Here is a 19,934-nt window from a genome sequence, read left to right as displayed (position 1 = left end):
GGTAATTCATTCTTTTTCTTCTCCGTGTTCTGAGTAGGGTTATAGAATATTAATGGTATAGACCATAAACCTTGAAGCACTGCTTCGAGAGTGGTATGAACTTTGAAAAAGAAGATGCTATTTGTAGCTAAATCCTACAGTCTGTATATTGGTTTAGACTTTTTTCCCTTAAATATATAAAAGATGACCTAAGGATAAAAGGATTGCCTGCTGCAGACAGATCAGTCTGAAGCTGTCGAGCTGAGTCAAGGGCCTTTATACCTTTATATGTTGTCCTTGAGATTTTAGAAAGTACTGGAACAAGAGAATAGATATTTTGTACCTCATTCATGAATGGTTATGAATAGTGATCTTTTAGTGATTAAAACGGCTAGGCAGAAGCTGTTCCCCAATGACTGGGGACATGGGGTTATTAGGGCTCATGGATGACCATTGTTTTCTCTTGGCTAGCACAGTCCACAGAACAATTATAGGGAAATCATCTCTGGAGTGACAGGCAGACAGACTTAGAGGACCTAAGCCCATGTTGGATTTTAGAGTCCATTAGCATTACTGGAAATACCTTATTAAAACCAATTGGTTAATTTTAAAGATGGTTACTTCAATGAATTTATGTCAGTGTATATTATAGGCAGTTCTCAATTTACATATTTTAACAATATTTTTTATTTAGGAAGGGTCTCACTATGTAACCTTGTATTTCCTAGGACTTGCTATATAGACCAGGCATGCCTTGAACTCAGAGCTCCACCTGCCTCTGTCCCCTAAGCGCTGTGATTAAAGGTGTCTGCCACTATGTCTACCTTTACGTTGTTGCAGCTTAATAGATGGAAACATTCAAGCTGCACAGCTTTTTAATGTCAAAACATCAAAGGGGAGGGCATAAATATGTAGAGCAATGAAAGCGAAACAGTAAGGCTATTCTTTTTACCAGTTCATCTGTTAGAAGCTTGAAGAATTGAAATGGTTTATTTCTTTGATTTGAACCAGTCAAGAATAGTGTGAGCCTCTGGGTGATCTTCTCACTGTATAACTTATAACACAGAATCTTTCTTTTTCCCTCTAAACCCACAGTTCTCAAGCTGTGGGTCGCAACTCTATTGGGCTTGAATGACCCTTTCACAGGGTCACCTGAGACCACCAGAAAACACAGATATTTACATTATGATTCATAGCAATAGCAAAATTGCAGTATAAAGTCTCAATGAAGATAATTTTCATGCTGCAGCTATCCATGGGGAATTGTATTAGAGGGCTGCAGAATTAGAAAGGTTGGGGATCTCTGCTCTATGGACTGTCACACCCTTCTTCTTTTGGACAGAATTTTGGAATCAAACTCAAAGGAGTTTGATACCAGACTTGTACACTCTGCAAGTCTCCTCAGAGTGTTACTGTTACTTCCTCGAAGTCCATACCATCTTTTGATTACTCAGTTTTGTTAAACATTCTGTGGTTCTATTGCTTTGGGGTTAGGAGGCAACAGGACTACCTGCCTTGATGTGTGTGTCCCCAGCTAAGGGCTGTGTAGCACCTACTCATCGGCTGAACTTGGCAGGAGGGGTAGAAATAGGCGCTGGTCATGACAGACACCTGCCATTAGCAAAGGGACAGAGATAGCAATGATGTTTACATTTGATGCATTTGTTCAGGGTTCCGTGGTCACTAAAATTCCTGCAAAATTGGAAGAGAGTCTGTGTTCCACTGATGAATTATTCATAGGACATTTGCATAATATATTAGTGTCTTTAAGTATGGTACTCTTCACTGCTACTCAGGGTACATTGAGCTCACCTGGTGAACCAAATGATGGTTTTGAAGATGAAGTCAGAATTGAACTAGGAGTTCCAAGGGTACTGACTATTGGAATCATTTTGACTACCTCTTCTTTTACCTGGTTCTCTCAGAGTTGATGGGATACCAGCAGAATTTCAGGAGTTCCCTAGAACCCCGCTAATCTGGGTCGTTTGACTCGAGCTGAGACATGGGCCTAGAACACAGTTTTTGGGGTGTGACCTGGTGATGTTTTCCCGCTCTCTCTCCTTCTCCATCTTCTCAGTTTCCGCCATGTTCTGCTGAGCCTCCTCGCAGATTCCATTGCTTCCTATTCCTCTCAGTGCCTGCTGCCGTCACCCTGGGCTCTGTTTCCAACTTGTCTCTCAGTTATTATGACAGTTTCCAAACTGGCCCTCCCAGCATTGTCGCTTTTCTACTCAGCTAATCCTGAATGCCATCTGCAGCGCAGCCTTCCTGGAACACGCTGGCAACCTTCTTAATCCCCTCCTTCAAGCCTCAGGATAGCCTGTCCATCACAGAATAAAGTCCAAACCCCATGTCATGTCTTTAATAACCTCTTGGTCTGACGTAAGCCTTCACGTTCCAGCTTATAGCCTGATCCCCTCCCTTCCTTTAAAAGCCTGGGTTTTAACAAGAAACATTGACTCACCCTCTCCGAGGCAAGCTACCTCTTCCTTTACAAAGATGATCTCTCTGGAGGATACTGTCGACATTTTCAATTTTGCTCAGTCTTGAAGACTGCTCCCACTTGTCTTTCAGGAAGTGTTTTCTCAATTCTCTCTGAAGTTCTAAGTGGTTTTATTGATACGTTGTAGTCATTAATTCTTTGTGGTTTTAGTTATCCTGCATTGTTTAATGTCACTGGTGAACTGTAATGTTCCTGAAGGGAACGGACTGAAGCTTCTTTACAACCTAAGGAACGTGTTTAACAAAATGGCGGACACAGACCTGTTCGCTTCTTTTGATGTTTATGTTTATCTGTTTCTTTATGTTTTCAGACCTTAAGCATTTCTTTTAGATTCTGAGCAATGTGTGAAGGGTGAAACTAAACAGGACTCATTCTCTGACCTCACAGAACTTCAGCGGAGGGAGGTATACACAGCAGTCTGACAGCTGTCGTGTAGTCCACCATGTGACCTGAACGGTAGTGCCTGAGAGGCCACTCTGGATGCTTCTCAGAGAGGCAAGGGCCCTGCAGAATCTAAAGGACAAACCGGAAGTCAGCTGCGAAAGGGAGCTGAATGGAAGGTGTCCCAGCCAGAGGACTCCCCGAGAAGCTTGTCAGTGCTGAATGAAGTTCAGTGGGCTGTGTTGTGAGAGCTGGGGTGAGCTCAGGAGTGCTGAGAAGCAGAGGGAGTAGACTTCTGAGTAATGGGAAGAGAGAAGTTTGAGAGTGAATGTCAATTGAGTGAGGCGGGGGACAAGCAACCACGTTTTGCTAATGACCACTCTGGGGCTAGGGCTGTGAGAAGGGGGATGGTTACTATTAAGGATGATGGGAGCTTAGGGACGTCTATGGGATGTCTCCATGGAGATATACATTTGTAGACGGTTTGATGTTCAGTATAAAGCTTTGGCAGGATCCCAAGTTTGAGGACATGATGAAATAATAGCAACATTTGTGGAGCTAGTCAAGAAGATGGTAGGACCAGACCACAGTGGCAACAGTGTTAAAGGAAGGCTTCTGAGAAAAATATGCAGATGGCTAGAGAATGAGGCAGGAATCAATTAGATGAGCAAGGCGCCATAGTAACCAAAGGACAGTGACCCAGAGACCATTGTGTCCTTAGGAGGATGGAGTCTGTAGAGGAAAAGGAAGCTGTGTCCTGTCCCGAGGTATCTTATAGTTACATTGGGAAGTAAAGAAAGATTTTAGGCAAGTGTAGTCATGAAGGACACCACTTCAAGAACATGAAAGCTAAGAAGAAATAGAGTCGAGGGGCTTTTCTTGTTCAAGCAGGAAGAAATCTGAAGGCATTTAGAGGCTGCAAGGATGCACTCACTAACAATGAGGAAGGTACACCATAGCTGAGTTTCCCAAGTGAAAAACTGGAAATTCTTCACCAAGTGCATCTTCCTATCTTTTGATATTTTTATAAGTATGCAAACTTCAAACTAATGATAACTCAGATATTACCAGATGTTTGGGTTTATTTGATTTTTTTGTCAAACGGGCTGGAAAAGCCCTATAAAGGACGCTTTAAGCTGTCTGAACTTTATGTCCTGAGTAGCACATAGTTCATTCATTGTCTTCTACAGAAACAAAATTTATTACTCTAATTTGTTACTTTATCTGTCCTATGAGAAAATACCTACTCTATGCACAATATCTTTTAGGTACTGAGGACATGATCAAAGAATAAATATTTTTTCTTTCCATGAAGTTTATAATCTATATTAGCGTTGGCTAATTGCCAGTAAACAGAGATGCAAAGCAATTTCAAATTGCAGGAGATACTTAAAATGGTACTGTGGTACACAGTAATCCTGAGTAGTGGTTACTTCGTATGTACATACATGCATGCATACATATATGAATGTAAGTTTTGTTCCAGTTTTATTTATTTTATGTGTCTACATGCGTATGTATGTGGGTCTGTTTGTGTGCCAGGGACTATGTGTTGGAGGTCAGAGGACAAGCTGCATGAATTAGTTCTCTCCTTATACCATGTGGGTTCTGGGGACCAAACCCAGGTCATCAGACATGGCAACAGGCACTCAGCCATCTTGTAGACCTACTTCATTCTTTCCCTGTGAACTCTTCTTTCTGTTGTTGGGGCAGCCAATCACCAACTCACAGAAGCTAGGTGCCTTTTTATTGCCAGGAGAAGCTAACAGAAACTCTTTGGCCATGTATGGACTCCCAGTGGCTAGAATGTCTGGACTAGGATGTGTGTTTGAATGTGGAGGGAGGGTGCCGGTTGATCGTTATGTGACCTTTGGGACACTAACCAGCTCTCCACGGCGTTGTCTCTTTTCCTTTTCAGTAATTTGCCATCTTCCATGTATGAACGGTGGCCAGTGCAGCTCAAGGGACAAATGTCAATGCCCTCCAAATTTCACAGGAAAGCTTTGCCAGATCCCCGTCCTTGGTGCCAGTGGGCCTAAACACTACCAGCACTCCCAGCAGCCAGGCAAGGCGTTGGGGTCACACGTCATCCATTCCACACACACCTTGCCTCTGACCATGACTAGCCAGCAGGGAGTCAAAGGTAAGCTTTGCGTTCTCATCTTGCTCATTGCCCAGTCCTCTGTCCCCAGGTCATGCCAATAGAGAAGTCTCCACATGCAGCCAGGCCTGGGGTTGACACAGACAGGAGAGTGTGGATCTGTGACCTGAGGGCTGGCGGTGGAGACGGGAATGTGGGCCCAATTGTGTGACTGCAGGACTGTCTAGGTCACAGTGAACTGGCATCTGGAAAATAAGATAGCTGTAAGAAGTGTCTGCTCCTCGGGACTCAGCACCATGAAGTGATGGATGTGCAAGGCCAGAAACAAGGTCGGGTTGGGCCCTGACAGCAGCAATAAACTAAGGGGCCACACCGCACCCGGTGATGGATGGTGAGAGTCCCAAGCGATCACTTCTCGTCATTGGGCTTCACTCTGCCCATCTGTAGAGGAAGGCAAACTAGGTCACTTGGAGCTCACACATTCTGTGACTAATTCATTCTTTCATAGCTGGCATCCTTAGAATCCTACGGCTTTAAAAGGGGATCAGAGAAGTGTAACTCGCTCTTCCTCTTTAAACCCTGAATGTGTGTGTCAGAGATTAACATTTTGTCTGAAATTTTCTTTGAAAGGGGCAGAAAGGCAGTCTGTGACACATAAATACAGACATAGTGTGTCGTCAGAAAGAACTCAGACATATATATGTAAGAGATATCTAAAACAGATAAAAGAGGCACACTTCGTGAAACTGGATCTCTACTTTTAATGGAAAAGTTTAAGTCCTAAAATTTCTATAATGAAATTTCTATAGAAGAGATTTTATGAAATACACAAAAGTAACTAATCTCTGAGAACCTATTATCACTTGGTAAGGTATACTCACCTTATTGTGAGAGCTTCATGAATTCATATTTTGTGATTCTAGTTAAAAAAACTATTCCTGTTTCTTTTTTAAAAAGTGATTTATTTATTTTTATTTTATGCGCATTGGTGTTTTGTCTGCATATATGTCTGTGTGAGGGTGTCAGATTCCCTGGAACTGGAGTTACAGACATTTGTGAGCTGCCTTGAGGGTGCTGAGTATTGAACCTAGGTCCTCTGGAAGAACAGTCAGTGCTCTTACCCACTAAACTATCTCTCTTCCCAGTACTCTTGTTTCTTAATGCATCATTGTTGAGATACTGTAGTGTCTGCATAATTGAAGTTTTATTTAATTTTTTATTATATGGGTATGTGTGTGTGTGTGCGCGCGTGCGTGCGTGTGCGCATGCACGCACATGCGCCCCAAAGTGCATGTGTGGAGGACACCTGTGGAGTTAGTTTTCCCCCTCTGCCGTGTTGCGCCCTGGGGAGTGAACTCAAGCCATCAACCTCAGTGGCAGACACCTTTGCCAGCTAAATCATTTTACTGCCCACAGTTTGGCTTTTTAAAAAATGCAATAATCCATCACTGTGAGTACAAAATTCTCAAGAATTTTGATGTCTGTGTCACTAAAAGATACTTTGCATATGTTATCCTTTGTGGAGTCTCTTGGTAGGTGTGTGTATAATAAGCTCCATTTCATGTTAATCTTGAGTTTCCTATATTAATGATTCATGATTAACAAATTGTCCTCCTGATCTTTGTAGTGAAATTTCCCCCCAACATAGTCAATATCCATGTGAAACACCCTCCCGAGGCTTCTGTCCAGATACACCAGGTTTCCAGAATTGACGGCCCAGTGGGCCAGAAGGCGAAAGAAGCTCACCCAGGCCAGTCGCAAGTCTCTTACCAAGGGCTTCCGGTCCAGAAGACCCAGACGGTGCATTCCACGTACTCCCACCAGCAGGTCATCCCACATGTGTATCCCGTGGCTGCTAAGACACAGCTCGGCCGATGTTTCCAGGAAACCATCGGGTCACAGGTGAGCAGTGTGGTTCAGGCCATCTTGATAATGTTTTCGGGGTGGAACATCATCCTAATAAGAAGCCAGGTCTTGTACAAATGAATTTCTACAGAAGAGACTTGTAAACTACGGTGAATTTAGAAATAAAATTTTTATTGAAATGTAGCCCCGCACATTCATTTACTTTTCATCTCTGCCAGTCTAGTTCAGAGTCTAGTCCACTGAGTATATCATGTGCTCTACAAAACCCATTTATTTGTATCCCTTTGCAGAAAAAAGTCTTGCTGACACATGATGTATAGAATAATTTTAAGTAGTGAACTTCAGGAAGTGTTGCCGGACTTTCATGGTCACTTGTTTACACTTATGCGAGTGTATGCATGTGTGTGTGCACATGATCTGTATGCAAAACGTGCCAGCCCTGGGATGTGGTAGAGGAGCTACCTTATACAAAAATGTCTGAAAATATTTTCTTAGTGTTTTGATAATTTTTACATTAGTAAATAGAGTTTAATTCGGAATCTCCTATGCAATAATAATTGATATCATCTTTTGTTTCCTTTTAATCTGCAATTAAGATGGCAATGAATAAATTATTCAGTGTGAATTTTAAGTGTCATTGGAGTTATGTAACATAAGGGCCAGCTTGTTGGGGGTTTCTGTCCTGCCCAGTTCCCACAGTCGTTAGGCCCAAAAGAAAATTACACAGAGGTCTCCATAAGTTATAAAACTGATTGGCCCATTAGCTTAGGCTTCTTATTAGCTCTTATAACTTATATTAACCCATTACTCTAATCTATGTTATCTATGTTAGCCACATGGCTTGGTACCTTTTTCAGCAGAGCAGGTCACATCCTGCTTTTTCTGTGGTCTGGGCAGGACTGCAAGAGAGCTTCCTTCTTCGCAGAATACTCCTGTTCCTTGCCCCGCCTCTACTTCCTGTCTGGTTGTCTCGCCTATACTTCCTGCCTAGCTACTGGCCAATCAGCATTTATTTAAAATGTAATTGACAGAATATAGAATTGTCCCACACCAGAGTTATTGTGTCTTTAGCCTATATCATAAAGTGGAAGGCCATTTCCTTTCACATTCCTCCATTGAATCTGTGTGTTGAAGACAGCCTGAATTTTTAATTGAAGTGCATTTTATAATTAAAATATAATTGTATTATTTTCCTTCTTCCCATGCCTCTATCTAGTCCCTCCTCTGTGTCCTCTTACTCCCACTCAAAATCATGGGCCTCTGATTTCTCCTCCCCAACCACTTGGTTCTGCTGCTTTGGGCAATGTGGTACTTTGTCCTGTGATCCTCTACCTGCCTTTTGGTTATGGCTTAAATACCCTATAAATAGAGTAAGGAATATGTATTCTTCATTTCAAGAATAGTGTGTGGGAAGGTGGAGAGCTAAAACGGAAAAGGAGAAATGCTTTAGGCTCATAGAACCAATCATTATTGCTTAAGAAATCTTCCACATCACTTTAGATGCTAAGTCACTGTAGGATTCTCACCACCCTTCTCGAAGAACTGAAATTTAGTTTGCGGATTTGAATGGAGTTGCAGCATGCAGAATGGAAAGGCATCATGGGGAATTAACAGATTTTGTTTGGTGTCAGGGGCCCAGCACTTGGTGGCAGAGAACCAAATTCCTTATCTACAAATTGGAGGCAAGAATATAGTGCTTATCAGTTATGTTAAGATATGACATGATAATTAATGTGAACCACATTTTGTAAATGTCAGAGAACTATGAAAATATTAGCTTAGGGGATACTGATAGTGTCAAACTTTTGAAAGAAGCCAGAATTCCTGGTTGTTTATGTTTATGTGGTGTAGCTTTTCAAAGATGGAAAAACCCTCAGTCTTCCAAATGTAACATTTATCTCCCTTGGATACCCGAAGTACCTACTTCTGAGTATGTGATAGCTAATCCTGATTGTTCTTGATTCAAGAAAATGCATGTGACATTAATATAGCACTGTTGCGGGTGTGTTTTCGAGGGCTCTGGCACAGCCAGCAGTTTGATGCATGGGCAGGTTAAAATCTGAATAGAGTGTTGGGAGCTGGGAGAAGTATGGAAGGTGAGGTTTGGTTGGAAGAAGCAGGTCACCAAGTTGGTGATCATAAAGTACCCACTCGCTGTAGGCCCAGAAGCATGGAACCCACCTACCGTATGCTGCCACCTCTGCAGTCACGAGGAGAAATGCACCGCTCCTCTCAGAAGCTGTGTTCCCAGGCGTCTTGCCTCAGGGATGAAACAGTTGCCTGGAACAGAGCCCTTGAAATAGCTGCACCTCTCCACGGCAGTTGTGTTGGCAAGCGCTCTGGAGAGAAGGAACAACGTTCATTTAAGTTTATCTCTGAAGGAGAGGGCACAGACGGATAGGAGCAATGTGGCTGGAGATAAATTGTATGCACGTCATAGTTTTGCCCCAGATGAGGCTTGGAGACAGAAGGTGAGTTTGGTGCCATTTGCATTGTTTAATCGTTCCAGCTTAGGTTGGCCATGGAGAAAGGGAAAAGCAGATCCTTTTAAAACTCTGTGCCCAGTACCTTTCTCCCCAGTTTCCAAGCTGGAGCACAGATGATAAAAAGGCTTTGAAAACGAAACACAACAAACTTGCTTTTCTCCTATGATATCAGACAGATGATGCCAACTAGAAAAGATGAAAACAAATTAGTTAGAAGCCTAAACCAGACTGTTTAGTTGAAGTGAATTGAGAGATCGATGGAGTTACCTAAATAATTTAAGTCCAGTGGAATACTCTTGCCTTATCTGGATCCTGTTCTGACTTTCGGCTGAATGATCCAGACAGTGATCTCAATTCTTAATTCATTTTGCATGTGTAGTCACTGACACATAGCTTCAAAATAAGACCTATTTCATCAGACATTCCTAGCATGTATTTGCCTTCCTATTTGTGAGAAATTCTGTTGGGAAGTGAAGATTGCCGAATTAATTAGTGCAGTTCAGATGAAGCATATAATTATTTGAAAATAATCAATAGTATATAGGTGTGTCCTGCTAGGATGTTGGAAACAGACACAGACAGGTGTGGGTGGATTTTAAATTAATGTGGTCAGGGAGAAAACAACCAACTCTACATCCCTTTCACCTTGCTCATTGGGCATGCTCAGTAGCTGCAGCTATTGAGACTTCACATGGATAGTAATATGCACGCACTTAGGTCTGTATGTCACTATAAGAGGTCACACACCAGATGAGCTTGGCAGAAATAGTTCATATTTCTATGACATAGTATATTAATTGGACCAGAGACTCAACATACACTGCAAGTGTAGCTAAGCCATGGAACTTTCCTGGTGTATTATTTCAGGTCTATCTAAATGGTAGAGAAAAATGAACAGTTGATTATGAAGTCAAGCTTACAGATCAAAGGGATGAGATTCAACAGGAAGAAGGTTTTTAGAGGTAGTTGAGGAAAAGAGTCTAAAGAGGCCAGAGAAGCAAGAGATTCCTGAAAGGCTTGGGTACACATAGTTTTAAAGATCTTAAAACTGGGGCATAGTGCAATGATAACAGCTGTTGGTGAGGTCAACGTGTCTTGAAGTCTCCTTACGAAGAACCAAGTTCAACATTGTTAAGGATGACATGGCCACACAGGACATGTGTGTTCTTCCAAAAATGTCCAACCTGAACCTAATTAAAACCTTCACAGCTAAACTTCAGAGTGTAGGGAATACTGGGGTAAAGGGGAAAGCTAAAATTATCACATAGTCACAAAAAAAATAGATCCATAATGTAGGACAACATGGCGTCTTTTATAACCATGCCATGAAAACAAAAGTAGGGTGATTTCTCTAGGAAGAGGCACGGGAGACATACAGAAGATGGGGGTGAAACTTAGGGTGCATGGTGGTAGGAGGAGGGCACACACATACCACAACATGTGTAGAGGCCAGATGGCATCTTGGAACTCTTTCTACCCTGCGGGTCCCAGGGATCTAACCCAAGGTGCCAGGCCTGGTTGCAAGTATCCTTACCCACTGAGCCGTCTTGCTCAACTGAAACTGGAGTTTTTTAAAAAAATAAGCCAGATGTAAAATGTTTCAGAAAGAAATAAAAAAAAAATTGAACTGAATATTAGATGTTACTTTGGAATTATTTGTTATCTAGGTGTGATGATAGTTTTGAGTTTATTCAGAAAAGTGTTCTTATTCTTGTGAGCTGAGTGATAAAGGTTGTCAGAGTGAAGCATCATAGTGTCTATAGTGTTCTCTCACATGTATTCCATGCACGGTGTGGAAAGATGCCAGCACCTTTTTGACCGGCAGTTCAGCATACGGGTTATCATCCTATCAGTCTTTGAATGGCCTAGCATGTTTGAAATTTTCTTATGTGAGGAAAGGGGAACTACTAAATGTTCCTGGACTTATAAATAAAATAAAGTGCTTCAAACTGAACATTGAGAAATGCAGCTTTGAGACATTGAATGCAATTTTAGAAAAGGGTGTTAACCAGTTTTGTCTGTTGGCTGGGGCTGGATGTGAGAAGCTGAACTTGTATAAAATGTGAAATGCTCAAGGGTCAACAAAGGGGACTTGGAGATGAAGGTCAGTAGTCTATAGGGCATGGATCATCATGACTCGGTTGTGGACTGCTGTGACGGAAATGAGTGCGGCTGAACTCTTCTGAGCTTTTTTACTTTGAAGCCAGGCCAATGTTCTTTGTTATCCAGTAGCTGACCCATGGGAGGAGGGTCTCGAGAAGGTAGCTGGCTGAATGTTTAAGGATAAATCCCACCTTGATTGGTATTAAAAATGATGTATTCTTGACTATGGGTCAAAGCACGGGGATTTATCAGTGGAATGTGAGGGGATTAATGGAGATAGCTCAGTGATAGGTGAATAGCTCTCCTGGAAGTATATTCATGGCAGTGGAGGACATTTTTTTGGAAGAGAGAGAAATAAATAACACTGGCCCTGGAAATTTCTGTGGTGATTTTAACCTTTGTAGAGCCTGCCAAGATGGAGGGAAGAAAATCTATCCCCCCTCCTCTTTTTTAAACTTTTGTAGAAAGTGTTATTTAATTTTATAGTCTAAAATATTTTCTTCTGTTAGGATCAGTGGGCATCACAGGAATCATTGAAAGAGTAGAAATAGAGAAGACCTACAGTGGTTTCGAGGATAGACTTCCTGAAGCAACTGACAAGTCATAGTCTTGGCTAACCTAAGCTCCTGTGTTACTTGTAGTAAATTGTGCGCACCATTGCAAACATTTCAAGTCTGTTCGCTCTGTGACTGAGTTAGAATTACAGCTTCAGTGGTTACAATTACCAAGGCTTTGCGGGAAACCTGTTTTCATGAACCTGAAACTTGAACATTTCCATTCCAGTCTTCATCTCAGAAAATCCGTCAGGTCTGTCACTGCTTCATGGGGATGTTAAATTTACACACCCTTTTCATTGTGTAGGGTGACTTTTGTTTCAAATAGTGATCTAAATTCAGATCTTACGTGGCATCTGCAATTGTGATTATTCGAATTGGGTTTTACTGATTGCCCCGTTGTTGAAAACAAGTCTTTTACAGCGACCTAGTGATGCCAAATAGTTTGAAAAGGCCCTGATTGTGAAGTGTTTAGAATCACAACAATAGAGCTCAGCGTCCAGCTTCTATGCTGGCCTTGTCATTGCCAGGTTACACAATCATGCGATCATGGTCTCTTTGTTCAATGCGGTAACACGGACTGTAATTAGACACAGGCTTTACAGAGGAGGCAAAGCAAAATGTCTCAAGACCTTCACGTTGCAAATGCTGAAAGAGCAGAAAAATTCCACATATAAACACCCAGATTAGCTATGAAGTGCAGAAACACTGGAAAACCCAAAGTAGATATAAACAGAACATTTTTATAGCGCTCTAACATTGATAAAGAGGATAAAAATACCACACGAGCCCATGTTCATAGGATCATATCCATGGAGAGTTAAAGAAATGAACACAGTGGATCTTGTAAAAACTTCCAAAGATTTAAAAAATATCATAAGCTACAGACTTGAAGATGAAGGTGTCTAGCATCCATTCCACTGAAGAAAAGAAGCTCCCTGGAGGTTATAAAGAAAGGAGGGAATAGTACATGATGTGAAACACTCAAGTCACGGGGGGAAAAACTCTGTTTCCATTAATTATCCACCATGTAAATAATAAAGCCTGCTGCAAAATTGAGTTTAAGTGACACAAGAGCTGTTTGGTAGTCTCCAGAGGTGCCAGACGCCGTTGCAGTGTTTCTTGCTGGGCAGGAAGAAAGAGAATGGACCGATGGAGAAGGGCAGTAATTGGAGATAGGTCTGCCTTGTGCAACACCCTGAAGGTCAAAGCTCAGTGCTAAAACACACTTGCACACTTGCATTGTAGAAGGGAAATAGGACCACTCTGCCTTTGTTTGCATCATAAGTAAACACTATTGAGAAATTAATGAGAAAGCGTGAACTGGAAACAGAAAATATCCTAATTGCATGGCTCAACGTACTTTTTAGAAAGTAGAAAGAAAAACTTGTTAGCTCTATTTGCGTAGATTCTGTATTTATTGCGTTTCTCATTGCTATGACAGAATAACCGACCAAAAACAAAGCAAAACACCTACGGTGAAATGGTTCGCTTTGGTTAGCTGTAAGGGAATAGCCTTTATATTGCTGAGTTCCAGTGCCTTAGTCTCGGGTATTGTGAGCTTGTGGCATGGCTTTCCCACCTCTCCGAGAATGTGAAACCAGACAATGGCATCAAAGGAAGCCCAGGCCAAGATCTAGCTCTCCTGAGGTCTCTACTACTGATCTAGTCTGCTAGTTATGCCCCAAGGCCAAAAGCTGCCACAACCTCTCCAGATAGCCTCATCATTGGGGACCAGCTATTCAAGAATGCAAGACTCTGAGGTCATTTTACATTTAAGCCCTTAGAGACTAATGAGAGACTATTGGGGAAGTAGATATGAGGCCTGATCATGTACATGTTAGAAAAGAGAGAGAGGGAGGAAGGAAGGGAAGGAAGGAGGAAGGAAGGGAGGGAGGGAGGGAGAGAGAAGAAAGAAAGGGAGATGGGCTGTAGACTTTGAAACTAGCTTCTTCGTGATGGGAAAATAATTTATTGCTCAGTTAAAAGAGCTAGGATGCTAAGTTTTGCTTAAAAAGCTGCTCTTTAATTTCTACATATTTTGGTCTGACTCTATGTTAATGGAGTGAAGCCTAGAGCTAAAACAGAAATCTTAGCTTTGTCCCAGCAGCATGCTGGCATTATCGTAACCCTTTCACATTGCGTCCAGAAACTACTAAAACAGAGTGGATGACTAAAGAATAAATGTGGAGCTGCTGAGATGGTCCAATGGGTAATGATGCCTGCTGGCAAGCCTGGTGACCTGAGTTCGACCCCTGGGCCTCACAGGTAGAAGGAGAGAACAGACTCCCACAAGTTGCCCTCTGACCTCAGGCACGGTGTGGCACATGCAGTTACCATCCCCCAAATGAAATGCATACATAAGTGTAATAAAACTTTTTTAAAAGAATAAATGCTTATTAAAAATGACCTCTCAATTATATAGTGCTCTCATCTGGAGATAGAAGTCTGCTGCCTGGCTCAGCAGAAGGCAAAAGTAACTACGTGGCCTTCTTTTCCCTTGCTGTTGACCGACACCCTGTGTCTTTAGGGCTGAGCTTGCTCTGGTGAAGTGAGCTTGGGTCAGAGCAGTGGCTTTCATGGTAATTTAGAGGTGCTCCTAGCCAGAGGTTTGGGAAGGCAGAGCTGGCTTTCCCCATCATCTGCCATCTCCATAAACAGAGCTCCCAGTCTGGGCATGCTGATCACATTTACTGACGTTTGGCCTTCCTCTGGTGGAATAAGTCAGCAGCACCAGCCACTTCCTATGCCATCTGTGTTTTCCTTCAAGGTCCCTCTCAAGTGCTCCCTTGTCGTAATCCAAGAAACACTTGAGTGGTAGCGAGTCCGTGACTCTAGTGGCTCTAACATGGCTGCTCTTTGTGTCCACCCTTGCCTGACTTTACCCGTGTCAATTGCAGAAGATTTTGCTGAAGTTGTCACGCACATCTCAGTGAGAGGTGCTGCAGTTTCTAAGTGTTCGCTGGTCTTGTTCCAGCAGCTTCCGTCAGACAGCCTGTGAGAGGCCCTCTTGCCTGGAGCAGAGAAAGCTCAGCAAAGCACAGGGGTAGGATCCAAAGGGGGAAACACCACAGGGGAGATAGACCATGCGTTCCTGTCACTGGGTTCCTGCCAGCAGAGCCGAGAACTGCTAGTTTTACTTGGGTGAGGAAAGTGGGGCTCAGGCATTGGGGAAGTCAAGTATAGATTCTCAGAACTGGGGTAGCAGTCTTCACAGAATGGGTGGGACTCAGACAAGGAACTTTCCAGAGCCCCATGCACAGGGCTTCACCCAGGCAGATGCTCTGGAGGTGCCACAAAGCCCGCCAGCCTCGAATCTTCACTCTCCCTGACCTGTTCCATCTAGAAGCAAGTCTGTGCCACATCACTGGGTTTCCCTGACTCTTTTTTTCAGATATTTTTCCATTTTATTGGCCATGAAAATACTTTTGCCATGACATGGAATATCATCAAGCTCCCATATTTTACCTTTAGGGCATACCAAAACCATAAACCTACTAATTACTAGATTCTTGGTTTTTGCACAGGAACAGACATCGAAAATAATTATGAGACAGAATTTGGGGCTTTCGTTAAGTCACTTCTGATAGTGGCAAAGTCATGAGTATATCGAAGGGAGTTTGAAGAAAACATAGCTTGTCTTGATGGAGTTTTAGACTCTATATACACTCTAAGAATATTTAAAGAATCACTGTTGGTATTTCTAGGAGCTAAAGTCATTTCTTGTTCCTGTTCCACTGGATGGAATTAATATTTGCTAAACTGAAGTAGAATCGTCTGGGTTACTAAGAGAGAGCAGTTTGAATCTGCCTTGTGAGACAGTAGTGATAGATAACAATTTCATGAGGTATTTTGAGAAAAGATAAGATTTGTTCCTATCCACGCCGCACCGTTCCTGATAGGATAACAGTGTTGCATTTTTCTTCCACTTCCACTTTCCCCTTCCTCTGCCTCCTTCTGTGGTATAAAAGTATTTTTATGCAAGCTGAGTATTTGCTTTTTAAAGATCATTTCCAGAGGCTGCGTATTTGCCCTAGTGATACTACCTCTGCCTAGTTTCTCTAAGATTTATTTTGGTTTTATTTATGTGTATATGTGTGTGTGGGATATGCATGAGTTCAGGTAATCTCAAAGGCTAGAAATCACCAAATCTATTGAAGCTGGAGTTACAGGAGGTTGTGAAGACCCTGGCATGAGTTTTGGGGTCCGCATTCAGATCCTCTGCAAGAGGAGCATGTATTCTTAACCGCTGAGCGAGCCATCTCTCCAACACTGCTATTGTATAGTTCTGACTTGCCAGAACTGGAGGAAAAAGCATGACAGAGCTGAATAAGAATTTGTCTTTGCTGGCCATCTTCATATCACTTATTTTCTTAAGGAATCTGAAAGTTTAGAATGGTCAAGTCAACTCTAGTTTCAAGGATTTACCATCACCGGGAGTGTTTTCAACACAGCCTAAGTTCTGAAGCGTATTCTAAGAGCTCCAGATATTTCAAACAAGACAGCAATGCCTCCAGAAGAACCATTTTACAGAGGACTTATTTAGAATGGGCAAGCTTAAATGGTTAAGAACACAGTCTTCGCATTCTGTGGCTTTGAGGCAAGCCTGCTCGTACACCAGCACATTTTTATAAAATTGATAGATGACAGAGAACGTTCACGGTCATGGCCATATTTGACCTCTGAAACAATGTAGGAGAAAGGGAAAGTATGTATCCTTGCCTCCCATTGAAGTTATGTGAAACTCTAGACCCAGAGAAGTTGGGACTCGTGTGGGCTGACTCACCCAGGCCAGGTCTGTAGCTCGCCTTCCATTTTAGCAAGCTCACCGCATCTCTGGCCCCATTTCATCACATTTTGGACTGGGAAACCTCCTGAGACATCTGAGTCCTGTCTTCTTCTGCTGTGACACTTTTGACGTCTTCCCCCTTTTTGGCAATCATAGGCACTATTGATGCATGCACAGGACATATGAACAGAGCAATCTAGACAAATATCAGGTATAGTGAATACCTGTTCTGTTGTCTCCAACCTGTCCTGACTTGAGATAGGTCCCCTTAACTGTCATTTCCTCCAAAGAGTTTTCTCCAATGCGCTCTGCTCCTTCTCTGAATTCTTGTCACATTAGACTCTAGGCAGGTTATTTCTAATTCAATTGTGTTCAAGTAGGTGCATTTGTTCCTCTTCCCGTTAAGCCTGTACTTTTCATGAGGGCAAAGCCACTTAGGATGAGCTGAGTAACGGGCACATATGAATCACTGCTAATTGTATCCATGCTGTGCCAGTTGGGACAGGCTTTGCAACGATGACAAACCTAACATGCGCTTACATTTTGCATGGGCTTGTCTAGATGCAGGAAAGCAGAGAACTCTGCCTTCCACACTCCTTGGGCACCTTAGCTGAGGATGGCAATAGCATTGCTCTACGACTCAGAATACCTCAACTTCCCCAGAATAGAACCCTGACAATACTTGATTCCTGTAGCTGAGGAAGAGAGATGCTTTTAGGAGCAGTCATCTTATTTTTCACTCCTCACTGGTCAGTTACACGGTCCTGATAACTCTGTGGGTTGAGGCGTATTCCCTAACTCCATGTACTAAAACCACTGATGGTTACTATATTAGGGGGTAGAGGCTAAAAGGATCTACTTGAGGTTGGATGAAATCATAAGGGTGGGACCATGACAGGATGGGATTAATATCATTAGAAGAAAGGATAGCAGAATGCTCGCCCGTGTTCTATCTCTCTTCCTGCAGACTCATGAGCAAGAGATCATGTGAGCACAGAGTCAAACAGCTGCTGAATACAAGATAGGAAGTGACCATGCAACCAACCCCTTAGTCCTGTAATCCAAGCTCTACAACTGAAAAACGAATGTCTGTTGTCAAAGGCATGAGCTGGTTTGGGGAAGAAAGATTGCTTGTAAGGTTCCTGCCATGCAAATGCAAAGACATGAATTCAGTTTGGAGAATTCATTAAAAAAAAAAAAAAAACAACGAGAGAGAGGGAGAGAGAGAGAGAGAGAGAGAGAGAGAGAGAGAGAGAGGCAGGCAGAGGCATGGTGGTGGAGGTTTGTCATCCCAGAAACAAGAAGTTTCCTGGGGCTTGTTGCCCAGCCAGGCTAGCTTTCTTTGTGAGCTTCAGGCTACTTAGAAACCCTGCCTTAAAAGCAAGGGGTGAAACTCATGAGCTACAATCCAAAGATGACCTCTAACCTCTGCACACACCTGCACACCCACATACACACACACAAAGTCACCTAGTGTTGCTAGTTTGTTACGGAAGCCAGAGAGGCACGACTGTTGAAGAGCCTGGGATACGCGGGGAAGCCAGCGGCTATTTGTTGGGCAATATTGTTCCTGTCATAAGGGAAAGGGCAGTGGACGGCACAAGGTAGTTCCTGCTCCCAAGGATAGAAATGAGCCTGTTGCTTTTATTATTAGAAGTTTTCGGTTCTGTGTGCTCGGGCGGGACACAGAAACAATGAAAGCTTAGCCAGATGGGAAGCCTGCGCTCCTGCATGGTGCTGCGAGGCCTTAGGTGGCCTTTGTCCCTTTTTCCATCTCTAGAGACCCAAAGGGAACTGCTAAGGAATGAAACTTAACAGAAAATTACCCAGTGTAGTTAAAGAAATAAACAAACCTTTATTGTCAGTCTGGGGGGGAGGGGGGGATCTAGTTGCCATAGTAACAGCAGGCATTTCTGTATGTTCATCTTATTTTCTCACCTACCAAGGCTTTTTGTTTGGCAGTAGAATTTCAAATAAATTCAACAGGATATACAAGTAAGAAAATGTCATAATGAACCTAGTATTTTTATACAAATGAAAATTAATAAAAAAAATGAAATAAATTTGACTTATTTGTTCTCTGGCACTGCATTTCATGGCCTGATCTATGTTGCTTTTCTTCAGAAGAAAATCTAGTGGGAATTATGTGAGAACAGCGTCATGATAGAACTTATTTATTCCTTTAGCAGCACAGGAAGGCCAATGACACACCGATCCACAACCTGGAAGACTTGTCTGTCAGAACGCCCAAATCTCAGAGGTGGCGAAAGTAGACAGCTGGATTTGGTGACTCCTTTAGGAAAGATAGAAAGGAGAATCACATGTTAGACCCTTAAGAATACTTTCCCCTTTGCCTGTTAACACTAAAAACCTATGTCACTTTAAAAATACCATTTCATAAACTAAAGTTCTTGTCTGGAGTTCTTTGAAGTCCATGGTTTGGTTTCAGCAGGCTTTAAGCAAATAGACTGTCAGAAATCACTGTGGATGCATTTCCAGCTATTAATGCCCTAGTCACAGCAGATAGTTTATAAAATCAATACCCTGAAATATCAGAGGATTATGCATATATCAGATACCCCAAATGCCTAACATTGTATTAATTACTCTAATAAAAGAAAGCTGGTTGGATTAAAAAAAAAAACAAAAAACTTGCCCATGAAGAATGTTCTGCTGAAGCCAAAGCAATTTTTTTTCTTTTACAAGTTCTTTTAGAAAATCTGGAAGCATTTAAGCATTTTCTCATTCTTTTTATGGGACAGTGCCTGTTACCCTGCCAGTGAGCCACGGTACAGAGGTCTCCATGAGGAAGATGGACCCTTAGAACCAGTTTAGCAAATATGCTGCTCTCCTTACATTTATAATAGTGTTAAAAAAAATGGAGCATTCAGCATTGGTACATAAAAATAGATGTATTTTATGTTTAGTGCCGGATTATGAAGGGCTCTTGGTGAGGCATTCCAGTTTAATTTGGAGCCAGAGCCATTTTGCATGGAAGGTGGACAGGAGTTACTCTGCCAGAGCAGAGAAGTTTCTGTCATTGTGAAAGGTTGGGAATGTTAATAGTGGCGAAGACCTGGGGTGGGCCAGCTGAATCCAGTCTTTTATGCACAACCAGAGCTTCTCCATAAAGGCCTTTAGTCTCATTTTGGTGGAGAGATGTAGAAGATTC

The 19,934-nt window shown here is 42.4% G+C and overlaps 1 protein-coding gene across 7 annotated transcripts in view; it reads left to right on the top strand.

Moving 5' to 3' along the window:
• Positions 1–19,934, top strand: part of Ltbp1 (latent transforming growth factor beta binding protein 1) — a 390,073-nt gene that overhangs the window by 219,619 nt on the left and 150,520 nt on the right. For all 7 annotated transcript variants that reach the window (XM_057775307.1, XM_057775298.1, XM_057775281.1 and 4 more), the window contains 2 exons: positions 4,782–5,006; positions 6,592–6,866. In XM_057775307.1, the coding sequence (XP_057631290.1) occupies positions 4,782–5,006; positions 6,592–6,866 (500 nt within the window). The remainder of the gene's footprint in view (positions 1–4,781; positions 5,007–6,591; positions 6,867–19,934) is intronic.

Source organism: Chionomys nivalis, chromosome 1, assembly GCF_950005125.1.
Source record: "Chionomys nivalis chromosome 1, mChiNiv1.1, whole genome shotgun sequence".
In the NCBI taxonomy this organism is placed as follows: domain Eukaryota; kingdom Metazoa; phylum Chordata; class Mammalia; order Rodentia; family Cricetidae; genus Chionomys; species Chionomys nivalis.
This window is presented reverse-complemented; position numbering and strand designations above follow the sequence as displayed.